This window comes from Bipolaris maydis (genome assembly GCF_028858645.1).
Source record: "Bipolaris maydis strain C4 unplaced genomic scaffold PSV08scaffold_13, whole genome shotgun sequence".
NCBI lineage: Eukaryota > Fungi > Ascomycota > Dothideomycetes > Pleosporales > Pleosporaceae > Bipolaris > Bipolaris maydis.
The window spans coordinates 374363-390766 of NW_027093869.1; the positions used below are offsets into that span (position 1 = coordinate 374363).

General features: G+C 47.4%; 6 protein-coding genes across 6 annotated transcripts; 5 read left to right on the plus strand and 1 right to left on the minus strand.

Moving 5' to 3' along the window:
• The first annotated feature begins 347 nt into the window (after window positions 1-347).
• PSV08DRAFT_325584 (uncharacterized protein) lies at window positions 348-1749 on the plus strand. The gene is made up of 2 exons (XM_066092701.1): window positions 348-553; window positions 604-1749. The coding sequence occupies exons 1-2, from the start codon at window positions 398-400 to the stop codon at window positions 1540-1542; spliced, it is 1095 nt and encodes a 364-aa protein (XP_065948291.1). The 5' UTR covers window positions 348-397; the 3' UTR covers window positions 1543-1749.
• Window positions 1750-2204: 455 nt separating this feature from the next.
• Window positions 2205-4529, plus strand: PSV08DRAFT_411789 (uncharacterized protein). The gene is made up of 3 exons (XM_014221506.1): window positions 2205-2464; window positions 2513-3977; window positions 4027-4529. The coding sequence occupies exons 1-3, from the start codon at window positions 2263-2265 to the stop codon at window positions 4259-4261; spliced, it is 1902 nt and encodes a 633-aa protein (XP_014076981.1). The 5' UTR covers window positions 2205-2262; the 3' UTR covers window positions 4262-4529.
• Window positions 4530-5873: 1344 nt separating this feature from the next.
• On the plus strand, window positions 5874-7479 carry PSV08DRAFT_411790 (uncharacterized protein). Its single transcript, XM_014221505.2, has 3 exons — window positions 5874-6401; window positions 6450-6727; window positions 6790-7479. Exons 1-3 carry the CDS (start codon window positions 5892-5894, stop codon window positions 7379-7381), a joined length of 1380 nt encoding a protein of 459 aa, XP_014076980.2. The 5' UTR covers window positions 5874-5891; the 3' UTR covers window positions 7382-7479.
• A 1558-nt stretch (window positions 7480-9037) lies between these two features.
• PSV08DRAFT_379757 (P-loop containing nucleoside triphosphate hydrolase protein) lies at window positions 9038-11281 on the plus strand (the record flags this gene model as incomplete). Its single annotated transcript, XM_014221504.1, has 2 exons — window positions 9038-10909; window positions 10985-11281. The coding sequence occupies 2 exons, from the start codon at window positions 9038-9040 to the stop codon at window positions 11279-11281; spliced, it is 2169 nt and encodes a 722-aa protein (XP_014076979.1).
• Window positions 11282-11760: 479 nt separating this feature from the next.
• On the plus strand, window positions 11761-12165 carry PSV08DRAFT_379762 (uncharacterized protein; the record flags this gene model as incomplete). Its single annotated transcript, XM_066093371.1, has 1 exon — window positions 11761-12165. The coding sequence occupies one exon, from the start codon at window positions 11761-11763 to the stop codon at window positions 12163-12165; it is 405 nt and encodes a 134-aa protein (XP_065948292.1).
• A 1208-nt stretch (window positions 12166-13373) lies between these two features.
• PSV08DRAFT_229018 (uncharacterized protein) lies at window positions 13374-16250 on the minus strand. Its single transcript, XM_014221503.2, has 3 exons — window positions 15245-16250; window positions 14487-15194; window positions 13374-14426 (listed from the first exon to the last, which is right to left on the minus strand). The coding sequence occupies exons 1-3, from the start codon at window positions 15913-15915 to the stop codon at window positions 13616-13618; spliced, it is 2190 nt and encodes a 729-aa protein (XP_014076978.1). The 5' UTR covers window positions 15916-16250; the 3' UTR covers window positions 13374-13615.
• Window positions 16251-16404: the final 154 nt, after the last annotated feature.

Here is a 16404-nt window from a genome sequence, read left to right on the forward strand (position 1 = left end):
AAAGAAATAACCAAGATATGTATGTATCATGCATCTATTGTCACATCGCTACTGCAAGATAAGCCGAAAATCTACGCACTAATTTGATGTATTCCAGTTTGCATCTTGGCGTCACCAATGTTCACAAATCACCTGAGTATTACATCGACGATGATCACGCCATGGATGCATGCGAAATGCTGTTGTGTAACCGCGGCTTGCTGGACCTCCAATAGCATAGTAACACATATCAGACCCAAGCGCTGGTTTTCTTCCCAAATAATCATGCAAACTGCAAGTGAGGTATGGAAAGAAAACGGCGATCAAACGCGTGTCATGTTTAAACTCCCAGTGCCAAAGATGTCTACGATCTTCATACTCTTGGGCCGAATGTTACTGAACACTCTTCAGAGAAGCGATGTTTAGCAGTCAGCTACAACGCGAGGTTTCTAATGGTTCGAGTCACAAAATCTTATCGATTGAGCCATCAACCCCGTGCCCCGACTCAGCTATCAAAGACTACTGCATTAAGCATGCAGCCATATTCAGGGAGCTCACAAATCTTCGGCGCAGGGTAAGTGTCGTTAAAGGGTTGTTTATGTACTGTTCTGATCACACACCCAGGGATGGGAGAATCCCCAAGGGGATGATCATTTTAAAGTACAGCGTTATCGAGCAGACAATGCAGATAAATCTGGAAGACGCATATTCTACAACATGATGTGCCAGATTGGCGACGAGCTTCACGAGGCGACTTCAGCTCTGCCATCAACGCCATCATTTACCACAAACCCCGCCATCCTTGATCTTTGCATGGCGCCTGGCGGCTTCACAGCCTCTGTCTTCAAAAGAAACTGCTATGCCAGGATATGCGGAATCAGTCTTCCCGTATCCCGGGGTGGCCATGAGATGATACTTCCTAACTGGCAAAGTGACCCAAGGATACGAGTCCGCTTCCTCGATATCACGATGCTGGCGGCCGAGATGGACGTTACCAATATCCCGGCGGAACATCCTGATGCTAACAACTTTCTGTTCGACCGTCCTTTTTGTGGCGAAGCTTTTGATCTTGTCTTCTGCGACGGCCAGGTTCTGCGAACGCATTCTAGAGCGGAGTATCGCGAGAAACGGGAGGCATGGCGGCTACTAACAAGTCAACTTGTACTGGCGCTTCAGCGTGTCAAGCAAAGCGGCAAAATTGTGATTCTGCTACATAAGCTCGAAGCTTGGGATACAGTCTTGTTACTGTATACTTTGAGAAAGTTTTCGTCATTGCAGCTGTTCAAACCGCAAAGAAAGCATGCAATCAGATCCTCATTCTACGTAGTTGCTGAACAAATCCAAACGCAGAGCCCATTGTTTCAAGCGTCTATAACAACCTGGAAGGAGGAGTGGTACATAGCAACGTTTGGAAGTGATACAGAGTGTAGGGATAACCAGGCCAGATTCGACGGTATTGTAGGTCATGTCTTGTCAGAATTTGGCACAGACTTGTTAGAGTTGGGACAGCCTATCTGGGAAGTACAGAGCGCTGCACTGCGAAAAGCTTCATTTGTCAAGTAGCATTCCGACGTTGAGAAAAAGCAATCATCTCTACTCACTCCTGTTTTTGCGTTTGCCATTTGGCGCAATTGCCGAGGTTAGCAGCGGTAGTTACTATTCTACTTACTATGTGTTATATAGGGTAAATGCTTTGGAGAGCTTCACGAAGAATGTATCGGTCAGAAAGTATGATCTAGATTCTTTGAACACGATTGGGTTGCCCGAGTTAGAGTCGTCCATTTCAGCCTCACGATACGCTTCGCTGTGCTGCTTTTCCTGCGATACCCCCCGATCTGCACCTGCTGCATCAACAACGCTAGCAGCTAGCAGGTAAAACTCTTAAAAGCAATCGTTTCAGCGACGAACTAGAAAAACTCTGTGTTGATGGAGCACGGAATCGATTACAGCATCAATGAGTCATGACTACGCACGCAACTCGATGCAGCCCCTTACGAACAGTAGTGCCGCAACCCCACCTTATTGGGTATGTGCCAACCATCGAAAATCCTTCCGATATTTATTCGCTACAAGAGATAATCATGCGATGGCTTGCATATTGTCTACTTGGAAGTCTAGCACTGGGCTGGCGTTGCTGCGCCATTGTGGCAATTGTACGAAAGATGGTGTAGCATGTATGCTTGGATAGAAAGCTATAAGACATAGGGAATACTGATATAAGAGCAGCTTACCAGCCACTTGATCTCGTACTTCTTTAGTTTGGCTACCGTTCGACAACTGTGAATGATCATGGACTCTATTCAAAGCAAGCTAGGCTACAATTTCGCACACCATGAGCACCTTGAGAGTGCTTTTGTCGCAGCTCATAGAAGTGAAAAGGACGGCATTGCGAGTGACGGAAACAGGGGAATGGCTCGGATCGGGCAAATAGCTATTGATATGGCCGAAACCTCATATGCTGTTGTAGTTGAGAAAGCGCGTCTAAGTAAGCACTCTTTCCAAAGAACATGTGAACACACTATAATGCGTACAGCCGACATCAATCGTCGGAGATATTGGTGGAAAGACAAGAAGAAAGTAGCGACGGCATGTAAAGTTTTGGATATCGAGTCCCGTATCGTCCGGAGTGCTCGACAGAACGGGCAAGAGCTTTCCGCGGAAGTGCTGAATTTCGCATTGAATGCCGTGATCGGTGCTGTCTGGCGCGACTGTCAAGATCAGAACAGAAGCGTCAACGAGTCATGCAGCACCGTTTCAAGAATCTTGGGCCAAATTGATGGCTTCCTCAATGCATCGACAGCCGCTAACGGCGATCAAAATGTGTCTCTTGTCGCTAAGAATAGCGCATCAATCTTTTCACCAGGACTAGTAACGCACGAAACACCAGAGGGAAATGTAGTAAGCGACTTGGACATAAGAGAACGTTCAGCCAATCCTGAGACATACGAAGACTTTACTGTGTTTTCACCACTATCGGTCTCGGAAGAACATGACGACCTAGTTACTGAACCATCGTCGCCCCGGTGGTTCATTATAGAGCAACAGCCTTTTTCAGAGCATGACACTGCGAATTCTTCTAACCAAAATCATGACCATGGAAACACCACCTGCTCGTTATCAGCTGGAATACATGGTATGCGTGTACAACCTATTCTCTCGGTTGAGCAGGAAAGAGTTTTAGAATCCATACCGCCTGGGGAAGTTGATAGCAGCGCACCTACCACTGCAACGTCAAAACGAGCTTTGCCCGGCCGAGAGCCTGGAGACTCATTGGGAGCACAGGATGCAAGATCGTTGGAGAGGAAGAATAAACGAGCCCAAACAGAGAGAGGTAGGGTCGATGCAGCGCTAGAGTCATTGCTAGATGCGGAGCGACAGAAGATCGGTCCATGTTCACAACCAGAGCGCGCCAAACTACTAGGACATCTGGAATATCCCCAGACCGCTCCGCTCAAGGGCCCATATCATATACTCAAGTTTTTGTATCTGGCAATCGGCAGCTGGGATACGCTTGCCGACTTTACTAGTCAACTTCAAAGCGCTAGGGAAGCGCGGCGCTCCTCTGATTCATTGTCCCATTTCTCTTCGACTGCCTCGATGGCATTCAACATGATATGTCGACTCGAAAATGAGAGGACTACGTGCATCCTGTTGAAACGATATTACGCGATAAAATTTCTTGAGGATGGACAACAGTCTTCTCAGCCACGCGAAAGCATGCAAGTGGAAACTGCAGTGACTTTTGGGTTTGGAAACACACGGCAAAGAGGCAATCCCCAGATGCGGCATGAAGCTGCTGAGATTAAGCTTTTGACTTCCAAGATTGCCCCTGATGTTGAAAAGACGTCTGACGAGTACCCGGCGGTTTACGACAAAGTCAAACGTTTCCGACAATTAGGAAAACGATTGCAGATATTGACAAAGCGCTTTGGAATCGGTGTATTAGTCCTCCTACCTTCTGGGCCGTCCTTTCCTGGCGTCTCTTTGACAGATCGCATGTGAGTATGCTATGTTTCACAACACCAGAAACCTGGCTGACCAAAATAGGCTCTCTGATATCAACATGCACGATCTTGCTGAATTTGCTACGCTGTTAGAAAAAGAACAGGGACCACTTTTGAGGAAACTTAGCAATGCTGTCGCGCCAACCTTGTTAGCGCTTGCAGCCTTCTACCAAGGTCAAAACATGGGTCCCCCGCCTAGTCTTGTAGACATAGAGAGCTTGAAGGATACACCCAAGGCGTTACTTACTCTGACGCCTGATGACTCACATGCGATCTAAATACATTCATAACCAAGTCTACTCGCACCACCGCGTTGGACGGCGAAGCATCAGATCTGTCTGGCCGGAATCACCACCTGTCACCAGCAAAAAATGATGCTATCGATCCTTCGCGAACAGATATATTCAGGAATTCTTTCCATTAGTAATTTAAATAAAACGCTTTACATTTACTGTGTTATAGTACATGGTCTAGCTCAAAAGGTCAAGGCCAATCCACAATCGAGTAGTCAATCAAAAATCAAACTGAATTTCAGTCGCCAATGTTGGAGCGGATGAAGAAGATCCCTATGAATGCCAAAAGGAGATCCTGATATTTAACACTGATATATTCACGTGCTACTACACAATAACATATATCTATATGTTTACGAGTCTGGTTACAAACCTATCATTAGGACAGTATTACGACCATGGAGGCGATAGAGCTGCTGAGCAACTAGATGACTCATCGTTACCTATTATGATTATCGAATACATCAAGTCTGTTCAATGCCCTAACCTCCAACCTAGGAGGGGTTGAACCATGATCGGGGGCTCCACAGATTTGCGACACCATAGCTCATTCTTTCTGGAATCTTTGTGACACTACTGACGATTCTGCGCATTTCGTTTACCGCCGCTTCTCTACCTAACAGGATCGCTAGTTATGTTTAAAGTACTGTTGATGACAGCGTTCGGAACACCAAGCTTGCCGACCCAATCTCAAACCTGTTATCGTGGGTCCCGCCACCCGCTGTACTCTCGGCATACCACTCGCGGAATCCTAAGTAGTTCAAGTCGCTCTCACTTTCTAAATAAGGGGCTATATTCAGCCTGCAAAGCTTGAGCCTGATAACGATACCTGCGCCTTGCTGTGTTAGAAGCCGGCTAAGCTTTTGCTATCACTTATGTCATCTTCCTCTCTGCAAGATAAAAAGATCTTTTCTACCGTTTTATGATGACAAATGACCCGGCCGAAGCACCTACGTAGCCCTGGCGAGTGTGGAGCAGCTATTCTTAGCTTATGAAGGAGCTGGCGGACCAGCATTTGGTTCTTGTGTTGCTGTGAGTTAAAGAAAGGACCAACTTGGTATGACGTATCAAATCGCATTAGCGCTTGGGACAATAGTACAGTACTGATTCGCACTTTCAGATGAACTAGGTGGGTGTGTCCCACATAACTGCAGTTGACTGATTCAAATCAGCTCATTGGCCCGCTATTTGACGTCAAAGATAGCTAGACGGTGTTGGGTGCGAGGTGGTGCGGTGGATTATCGCGCATAAAAGAAAAAACAACTTCCACGGGTCGTAGTAACACTGAAAAACTAATTAATATACAGTTTCATATCTAAGTAAATAGCCTCACGAATTTCAGCAATTTTTTCTATCGCGATAGTGTTGATACTTCGATATTCTCTGTAGGTGTGTAACCAAATCTTGGAAGTTCGCGCACGGGCCTGATGCATCACTGAAAATGAGCTCCTTCGTAGTGTTTCAGTGGCGGCGGAATTAACTAGTCGTAAGAACGCTACGTCCGACCCGGCAACACTCTCAGCGGAAGATCTCCTATTTGCCAAGAACTGCCAAGCAACAACAAATCAACACTGTTTTCACGAAACCCACCACTCTCATCGCTGCACACGTTACCATGGCCATGTCGCCGCCGACATCATTCTCTACTATCAACGACAAGAGCACGCAAATCTCCTCCTGGCTCGAAGAACTACCCCCGACGCCCCCAGCAGACGAAGAATGCGGGCTACTGAAGCGCAAGCGTGCCATTTCAGAGCCGACAAGCGTACGCCAGTTCACCACCATGTCCACACATCGGGGCGTCAGCCCTAGCAAACGTCAGCGACGGGACTCGGACGACTTGCGACCGGAGCAGAGCGTATCGGCTGTTGGGTCAAATGCCCGCCCGCTCATCTTGGGCAGTTCAACCACTTTTAGCCCGCCCGGCAGTCGTGTAGGCGCCTCGACGCCACGACGCAGTAATAGCCCATCGCGCGAGACAATTGCTGCTCTGAGGGTAGCAACCCCTTCGATAACGACGGAACCGCTGGACGGGGTGGAGTCGGAACCTCCTGCGCAGGTCATGGCCGTAGTAGCGCGGCTCGAGAACGGACTGGATCAGGGCTGGATACCGGGGTGGCTGGAAGTGCGTACCCGCCTTGTGTCACTGCTAAATCTGGCTAACTTATCTCAGGAACTAGTTAGAGCTGATACAGATATCGGTTTCCAAAGATTTAAGCCTATCGCATTTAGCAACACTGCCACCCGCGATCTCTCTGACCCTAGCCTTGACTCTGCTGCCCGTGCTGAGTTAGAATACACCTTAAGGAAAGTAAAACAGATATATAAGAAAGCATTACATTGCCAAACAAGAGGCCGAGATGAAAACGCATGGTGCGACAACGTAATTAGGCCGATGGTGAAGCTGGCACTCCGGTTGTACGCAAAGGGCAAGCTCTCTTTGCAGAATGTGTATTTTGACCTTAGCCAATCCGCTTAAAAGTGCTAGTAGGCTGACGTGTTTGATATTGTAGGCAGTCTCAGAGCATTGATATTGAGTTCCTATCGCGCGCTACTGATGCATCTGGCAAGCAGCGCATCCTTGATCGAAAGGCTGATTATACCCTCTCCTACTCGCATGACACGTCACCTTTCGAAGCTCTATATGCACGCCTTCTGCAGCACAGAAACCAGTGTATCAGCCATACGACTGACGCCTTTACCAAAACTACAGCTGTCTTTTCTGGGGTAGAGGTCAAGCCCTCTGACGGCGACAAGCTTGAGGCCGAATATCAGCTTAGTATATGGATGGCGGCGAATCTGCGTAAGAAAGCGAAACTAGGGCGACGTGTGGGGCTGCCCGACACGACCTACCTTATAGAGCCAGGCTTTACTATTGTAGGACACGAGATGTATTTCTATATCGCGTACATGGATTCTAGACAAGGCGAAGCGGTGCGTATCCTAGAGTTTGGTAATGCCGCAACTAGTAGTATGTCAGGTGCTTTTAAACAGCTTAGGATGTGGCGGAACGTCATAGAATACGGCCTTGACGAGGGCCTCGATGGTTTCTGGGGCAGATTTCTGAAGCCTGTATTGGAAAGATTAGCAGCTGGAGACGAATAGATCTCGCTGATAGTGACGTTAGACGAACTACATGCCAGCTTGCTGCGCTGCGATGAGTGACGCTAATGACTGTTTGGAATGTTATCGTTCACATCTATCGTAATCTACCGATGCGGGCTAGCTTGCAGTGCACAATGGTCATTACCCCACTAATACTGACCAATCGCGGAAGCATAGTTACATCTAAGCGACACTGCAGGAGAATCTCAGCCATTTAAAACGAAGTCGCTCGTGCGATAGGTATGCACATAATGAGTTTGGGTTAACTACAGGTTGGGTTGGAAATACACGACACTAAGCAGCTCTTTGCATGTAGACGGGGTTTATTTGGGCCTTCCCACCCTCGTATTTAGTAGGTAATGAGGGCGCTTTTTTGAGTGTGATGGGAAGGCAGCATTGTGATGCAACTACATCAGCGCCTCCACGTCATGCATATATGCGCCGAGACTGGTGTAAAGGCTCTCCCCACATGACAAGGCATACAAGGAGCACTTCGATTTTCTTCCGAGTCAGTTTTCATAGCGAGCTTCTCGTGGTTCGGTACAACTGAGCACAAGTATAGCCAGATAGCCGATGACTATTGATCACTGGCAATGAAACTGTTCTATAACAGCAGCCTAGCCAACATTTTAATTTTGAGAAAAACCAAAGAGATTATAGTTTGCTTTTTACTTGCTCTTGATACCTTGCTGCATCTCAATTTCCACATCTTCACTCCTGCAGTACTTCTACCTAGTTACATACAGTCTTCACCGATCAAGCCATGATCGAACCACTCATATCTAGTGCCTAGGGCAGCAACATTTGGACAATTCATCCCTCCAATTCCCTGAACTGTAGTAACTGGATACCGGAGCTGCTGCATAAAAAGAAAGAAAGATAGTAAGCGCTTCGGCTTTCCCCTACCATTCGCTGCTGCTCTGACACTTTCCAGCTACGTGGCTTGCTCCACCTATCGCACATTCTCAAGTAAATTACATACAAGGAAGGCTCGTATATAGCGCAATCAAAGTCTCTGGAATGCGGATAGGCTCATATCTGATCTATCATCAGCCGTCTTTATGGTTGAGCTCCACAACCTGGCGTAGAAAAGATGTACGTAAAGCAAATAAAAGATTAGGATTAATGCAACATGCAGTATTAGAGCACAAATAAGACAGCACTATCAATTGGTACTGTGCACATGCGGATGTTGATCGAAGTGTACTGCTTAGCACCCGATCCCAGTCCCCACCTAGCTGTGTTCGGGTGTCCACAGTGCACCAGTACCAGACTACAGTTTGCTTGTGCGACGTTCAGCTTGCAGCTCCCTTACCAGACTGATGCACGTCAATCAACCATGCAGAGAGTTGGCCATAGGCTAGGGGGCAATGTCTTCGCATGCCGCATACAACGAGGTAGCAGACCTACCCATGATGGCGAAGGCTAACCTATGCTTTTTTTGAGACATGAGAGGCGGGAGTTTAGCTCTAACTCTGTGCTAAGAAGGTAGATCTGATGACTGTTAGTTTCCACCTATCATTTCGACCTTCGAGGTTCAATAGTTTTCTGTGTTGGGCTGGGCCCTGAGACCAAACCTTTGAAATAATCATTTCCTCAGTTCACCCACCATACACATAAAGCGCGCATCGTACGAGATCTTCATTCACATCCACAATGGTTACCAAATCATTCGACATCCGTATCGTTCGTGAACTCTGCTCAAAAGATCAACTAGACCTGCTCGACTCTGTAGATCGTCTACGCTCTCAGGGAATCGACCATTATGTCTCTCTGCCACAGATCATCGTTTGCGGCGATCAGTCTTCCGGCAAAAGCTCTGTCCTTGAAGCTATCTCCGGTGTCTCTTTTCCGGTCAAGAGCAGCCTATGTACTCGTTTCCCAACCGAATTAGTCTTACGAAAGACATCAAAGATCGGCGTCAGCGTCTCCATCGTCCCAGATCGCTCGCGTAGTGAAGTAGAGCGCGAATCTCTTAGCAGTTTTCGCGAGACGCTCGACAGCTTCGCTGCACTCCCAACATTGATCGAGAATGCCAAAACAGCCATGGCCATTGGAAGTCTTGGTCGAGCTTTTTCGAAAGATCTCTTACGGGTTGAAGTGTCGGGTCCTGACCGACCGCATCTTACGATTGTAGACTTGCCGGGCCTTATCCATTCAGAGACAAAGCAGCAATCTGCAGCTGATATCGAACTCGTACAAGATGTCGTCAAGTCGTACATGAAAGAGCCCAGGAGCATCATCCTCGCGGTTGTATCTGCAAAGAACGATTATGCCAACCAGGTTGTGCTGAAGCTCGCCCGAGCTGCCGACAGAACCGGAACTCGCACGCTTGGTGTGATCACCAAACCTGACACTCTGGTTCCAGGATCTGACAGTGAAGCCATGTACATCTCGCTCGCTAAAAACCTTGATGTGGAGTTCCGTCTTGGATGGCACGTTCTCAAGAACATGGATTCGGAATCTGGATCCGGGACACGTTCAAATCGTGATGAGGAGGAAAGTCATTTCTTTTCCAACGGCATATGGCCCACGCTGCCTGGATCTATCCTGGGTATCGTGCCATTGAGAGAGCGACTGAGCAAACTCCTTCTTGTCCAGATCGCAGCGGAACTCCCGAGTCTTGTGGATGAGATCGAACTCAAGTCTGCCGCTTGTCGCACTGGACTCGAAAAGCTAGGCCAGCCTCGGGCTAGTATCGAAGAACAACGCCAATATCTAATCACCCTCAGCCAAGCATGCCAAGCCCTCACCAAAGCCGCTGTCGACGGGACCTACAACGACGACTTCTTCGGTAACGCGAAAACTGACGTTGGCTATCAGAAACGCATTCGTGCTGTGGTACAGAACCTCAATCAGTCTTTTTCAGAGACAATGGCGCGCGAGGGACACCGCTTTGTCATCACCGACTCTTCGGACGCAAGTCTTCTACAAGCTAGTAGACCGAAGGAAAATATCCTTAGCCGGTCAGAGTTCCTTAAGCGTATCGAGTTCCTCATGAACCGTACCCGCGGCCGCGAACTCCCCGGCACCTTCAACCCCATGGTAGTATCAGACCTCTTCTTCGAGCAGTCATCACCCTGGGAAGAGCTTGCGAAAGCTCACATTGTACAAATTGTAAGTGCGGTTCGGGCTTTTCTCAGACACCTCACCTCCCATGTTTCAGATATTTCTACATGCGGTGCATTATTTCAAACCCTAGTAGAACCTGCACTCGAGAGGATTTCGGAAGATGTGAAAAGCAAGACAACAGAACTGCTTGCTTCACATCAGCGCGGGCACCCCATCACCTACAACCACTACTTCACAGAGATGGTGCAGCAAGTCAGAGAGAAAAGAATCACAGCAGAACTCACGCGCATCATCCAAGACGTCTTCGGCGTTAGCTCACTTTACCCGTCTGGAAAATCTCGATGCGTAGAGATGGACTATCGGCCGTTGCTAGATGCACTCGTAGCGCATAGAAACCCTGATTTGAATCAGTATGCGTGCTCCGAGGCGCTGGACTGCATGCAGGCCTACTACAAAGTATGTCGTTAACCACAAAATTTCGGTGAATTCCCTTCAGAAAACCGTATGTTAACATATATGTTGTTCCCTTAGGTCGCCCTTAAACGCTTCGTGGACGACATTGCTGTTGAAGCTGTAGAAAAAGATATCATCGCTAAACTCAGCAATATCGTTTCGCCGATCAGAGTTACCTCTCTTGCCTCTGATGTGGTGACAGATATTGCAGGCGAGTCCGAGGGGAGCCGAGCTGAGCGCAGCCAGTTGGAAACGCAACTGGGCGTACTAGTCCAGGGGTTAGAGACATGTAAAAGATTCATGGTAGAAACGCTACAAGGTAAGCATCAAACCATGTTGTCAGCAGATGTTATATTTAGAGCAAGTATAAACTAAATTTTGGCCTTGTATAGATACACCGAATACACTGCTCCTCCGACATAGGTCTAGAGATTCTTTGTCAGACCTGTCTTTGAACCTTCTTCGCACAGAACTTCATGGAGATGTCACCAACGATGGACCAGGAGAAGCTGGCATATCTCATGACAAAGCCCATGTTGAGCGGGCCTTGCCAACAGAACACGAAGCAGAATCAGAACGAGGATCTGAGTCTCCCGAGGATGAGGATCTCGCTGGGCCTATGAGTGAGTCGACGTCTGACTCATGGGATTCTTCGTCAGCAAATGTTTCATATGGGAAGAAGAATAAGAAGAAAGGAAAGAAATATGTAGACATGTGACTCTGAATGATCTTTTCTCTATACAGAAGATGAGCCTGAGAATGGGTATTGGTTGTGCAGCTGATGTTCCGATACCGTAACCGATCCAATCTGCCAAGGCGTCTGCTCATAGTAACGTTGTCATTTTGGATCTCCTATGTGGCGAGTCACACTTGTTCCCTTGAATTATGGATCTTTCTGGCAACGGGGAGTTTGCTGTTTATCTGTAACAAAAGGGCATGGTCTTTTTCGTATCTTACCTGACTATTCGTTCTACAATTCACACGTTCATCTTGGCAAGCCAGCCCTTTGGTTCAAAAAGATTTTCCGTCCAGCTATAAATTCTTTGAGTGAGAGTTGCAAAACCCTAGGTGCAATCTCTCACACTTCCTACATACGGCTCAAAGGGCTACTGTTGTCTGACTCGAAAGACACCATGTGCTATAGTCAGCACGACCCTAGTGGTATCGTCGATAACGGTAGGATGTTTCGTGTTCTAACTCTTTTAGCTGGTAGGCGAGGTTCCATGAGCCTTAGTGATGAAACAAGGAAAGTATGTTAACTACTTATTCTTAGCGCGCTTAATGAGTGTGCGATCCATTAAGTATGTTGTGTAATATACAGCGAAGCATTCAGCTGTCCTTGCTATAAACTGGAATGCGAAACACAATTCAGATCTCATCTGCGTCCGAATGCTGTGTTATCATCCAATGGGTCGATGTATTGAAAGAGCTTTGTCCTTTCCCATATTTTGTAGGGTATCTCTCGGCTCACTGATACCACCAATCCAGCTTTTGATCATGTTTTTCGCATGGTCTCCTTGCCTGAGGATTAGGAGTCACTAGATTCGTGACTTTAGGTAAGTACTATCATGCATGCTGCGGGGCTATAGACCAGTCATAAGGTGTCACGAGGTGTGCCAATGCATAGTTGTTAGGGGAAATTGAGTCATTGTTGTTGCGCTAAGCCATTTTCGATTATTTGCGAACATGAGATGTCCCAATACACGCTTTACGTTAGCGTTGCGCGTTCTTGTTGCGACGATCATGTAGAGTCGTATGCGTTCGTCAAATAACCACGCCGCAGTCACGTGACATACACGATGACCAGAATGACTTGGCACCACTTAACGCCATTCCTCACCGCAATACAGCATCCAAACATGAGTATGTCATAATTGAGCAGTGAAGGGAAGAGAATCGTAAGTGTCAGCACTAAGTGCAAGACGACTGGGGTTGGTGTCATCATGCAATACGATTCCAAGTACGCCCACAAACTGCTAACGTCTCACGGGCCCGTAAGCAGTTTGAAGCATTCAGCCTGAGCCGCTGTGCCGCAATCCTTCCCACCGTGCCACATTCCAACCAATCAAGATGTGGACTAACAGCTCGAATCCATGTTCTGTGTCCCAAGGTGTGCATTTCCAAGGCCATACCAGCCACCAACAAATTATTCCCGACTACGTAACATGTGGAGGGTCACAGCGTGCGAGACATTGCCGGACTACTGTGCCGCTCGCAAATTTCAACCTGACCCAATCTTAACTTCATCGTTGAGACCATTGGTCTTTGCGTTTGTGCTGCGACGGAGCTGCAGGATTTGGCGCTGTCTCGAGTTGTGGGCAGTTCGATAATCTGTAGGTTGCTAATCCATTTCTGTACTCACGGTGCCGCCAGCGTCGTGCGCCAACGATGGCGACAGGCTAACCGCTCACTCCCATTCTACCATGCGATGAAACCGGCTCGGTTTCTTTTCTCTCAGCGAATCCAATAATTAATAAAACTCAGGTGGGCACCAATTGCATGCATCAACTTTGAACCAATTACAATTTTAGAAAGTTAAACCTAGCCATTGCATACGATCTGCGGTGGCGGAATATAAGAAGGTGTAGTCCCTAACTGCAAATAAACTGTAATGAAATGACAATAATAACACAAGATAGCAGCGATGATGGTCCATTTGCCCTAGAAGTCTCGGCTAATTACCTGTCCTATGACCTAGGATACGTCTGATCAAACGATGCATGTTCTCCGACCAGTACTACATAGATATCCAAGTTTTGCATAATACTCCGCCTGATTTGACTTCTTCTCCAATACCAGCCTTGAAAACCCCGTGCGTGCATGTAGGAAGACTTCTACCAGATGGTTCACCATTTGACCCCATCTCGTAAGCTCGAAATCTATTAAAGTGCCATCCAATCCAGCAAATATAAATCCCAATGAATTAAGAATATCACCAACAGAATCCATTCCCTTTGTGAAATTAGCTCGGCCCATATAGATCCTGGTAAGTAGCAGTTGTGGTTCCCAAAGCGACAGTCGGGGTACATATTCAGCTGGAAGCGTGTAGGTCTCTCTGAGCGCCTTGAGCAATCGTTCCATCTCTGTTATTGGGATGTCGTACACGTCTGAGAACGAATCACATAGATTCCTCAATTGCCCCTGTAAGTTTCGCCTATTGACGAACACTGAAGCCTTGGTGCTTTTGATATCTTCGCAGCGAGCGCAGCTGCAAACGAATCCCCAATTTTTGAACTTCTGCTCTATATTCGTCGCTTCATCTGAAATTGCACAGGGAAATTTCAATTCGGTATCAGCTTCCAAATCCTTGGCTGCGCGTATGATCATCATATCTCCAATGAACGACCTAGAAACATTGCCGATACAACTATGATTGACGTATGAAGCTTTAGTCCAGATGCCACATGAATGGAATTCCGATTTTGCCTTATTTCTGTTGGCTATGATGTCTCTGTGCCAGTTCAAGCTTGATATAGGACAGCCAAAAACATTCAAAGCCATTGTCCATTCGACGAGAAACCTTAGGAAAAACACTGTCAGCCTGTGCACTGATTACACTGTTCCTAAGGGGTGCGCTTACGTGTCGACCACTGGCTTTCCACCCACAAGAGATACATCCACTGCTTTGTAATCGCCGTGGTATAGGTTAGTGAATTCAGAGGTAGTCGAAGGGCTGCTGTAAAGTTTCTGCACGACCAATCGAATGAGATCGGCTTGGCCGCCCAAGAATCCTGTTTCTGTCTCAACGTTCATCAGTAATGTGATGCTTGCATTGCTGCGAGATACTTCATCAATGTAAGCATGAGCAAATGCTTTTTCGCATAATATCAAATCCCCGACTTTCATCGACTTGGTTGCAAATACTCCGCGGCCCTTTGACCTTGTTTCTCGTACCTCCACGGGTCCCATGTACGTAGCATAATCCATGTGTGGGGGTCTATGCTTCTTTGCTTTCGCTTGAAGTAGCTTGAAGTCGAAAATCCCGCTGCTGCTCTCGGTACACCGACCACGAGCACGGCGGAGAACAGCAACCGCCTGTTCATTATGCGGGAACTTGTTGCAAAGCGTTTCGAGCACTCTGCGGCATTCTTCGAATCGAGCGAGATGATACAGCGCTTCTGCCGCACGGAATAGTGTTTTCTCCGATGGCTCTTTGCCAAAGTTTGGGAAGCCCGTGTCAGAAAGTGCGGCGTCGTATTGCTGGGTTTTGAGATATGCTAATGCCCTGTTTCTCTTGATCACTTCAATCTCGCTGAGCTTATGTGAAGACGCTAAACTGTTTGAGTATCTGTCAATGTATATTAGCGCAGCCACTCTTTTGTGGCATATCTCGCTTACACTTGAATGGCTTTCCAGTACTTTCCTTTTCCCATAAGGGTATTCCCCTCAAGCTTCAAAGCGTCCGCTGACTTTCCAATCTCAGATAGTTGTGGTCGCCATGTCTGGGGTACTTTTAGATCGTCTTTGTCAAGAAACATGACATCTGAAACGTGATCTACGCGTATACCGTATTCCCCAGATGCCATGACTTTGAAGAATGGCTCCTTGATGATCAGAATCGAACCTTCTCCAATAATATCTGAGGCTGCGCGGCTGTGCTCATCTCTCTGTCGGTATAGCTGCAATACGGTGACGTCCCTGTTTTGGTCTTCTACCAGCACTAGTATCCCTGTCATACGGTTTGGCGCCGTGAGAGTGCGCAGGAGAAGAGAGGCACCCCGATGATGTGTCTCGAGCCTAAGTTTTCCAATTGATAACGACTTCAAAGTGTCGACAGAGACGGTACAAGGCGGGTATGCTCCGCGAACGAATGACGAGTGTACCATATGTGTTTGGTTGCTTTGCTTCATTGACGTAGCCATCGAAGCCATCATGAACTCTAACAGCATCTCTTCTCTTCCCTTGCGGTCTCGAGGGCATTGTCCCTGTTTTTGTTTTGCGTTCTGCAGTACGCACTTCTGCTGTTTCAACATACGGCCGAAGTTATCGAGATCTTTGCAGACGTCCATTGCTGCGAAAACTGTTTTGATCGATTCGGTGAAGCGGAAGGATGAGTTTTGAGTATCTGAATATGCTGTTGTTCTCGTTCTGTTGAACCAATGCTACGTGGCCAGATATGAGACGAAACCGATAGTCTAAGTGACGAGCTTTCCGCATCTATAGGCATAAACTGAGACTGTGCTTGCTTACAGATCAACAAGTACAATAGACTGTTTGCACGTGAGATAGTGGCTACTAAAAGTTAATGGTCTTTTGCTCATTGAATATCCATTTTTGATGTTCTGTGAAGTAGGGTTGGCAAAGATCAAACTTGACGACTACTGCAATAGGTCAGGCCAGTTGGACTGGCTTGATTTTTGACAGCTCTATCGCTAAGATTCGCCGCTGTGCGAGGGGCTTCGATTGGTTAAGAGCAGGACACGTAGGTCCGTACCACGCCACAGCCATACCTGAACTAAGCGAAGATGCGAATTAGCTGTGCAGGATGCATGCGCCAA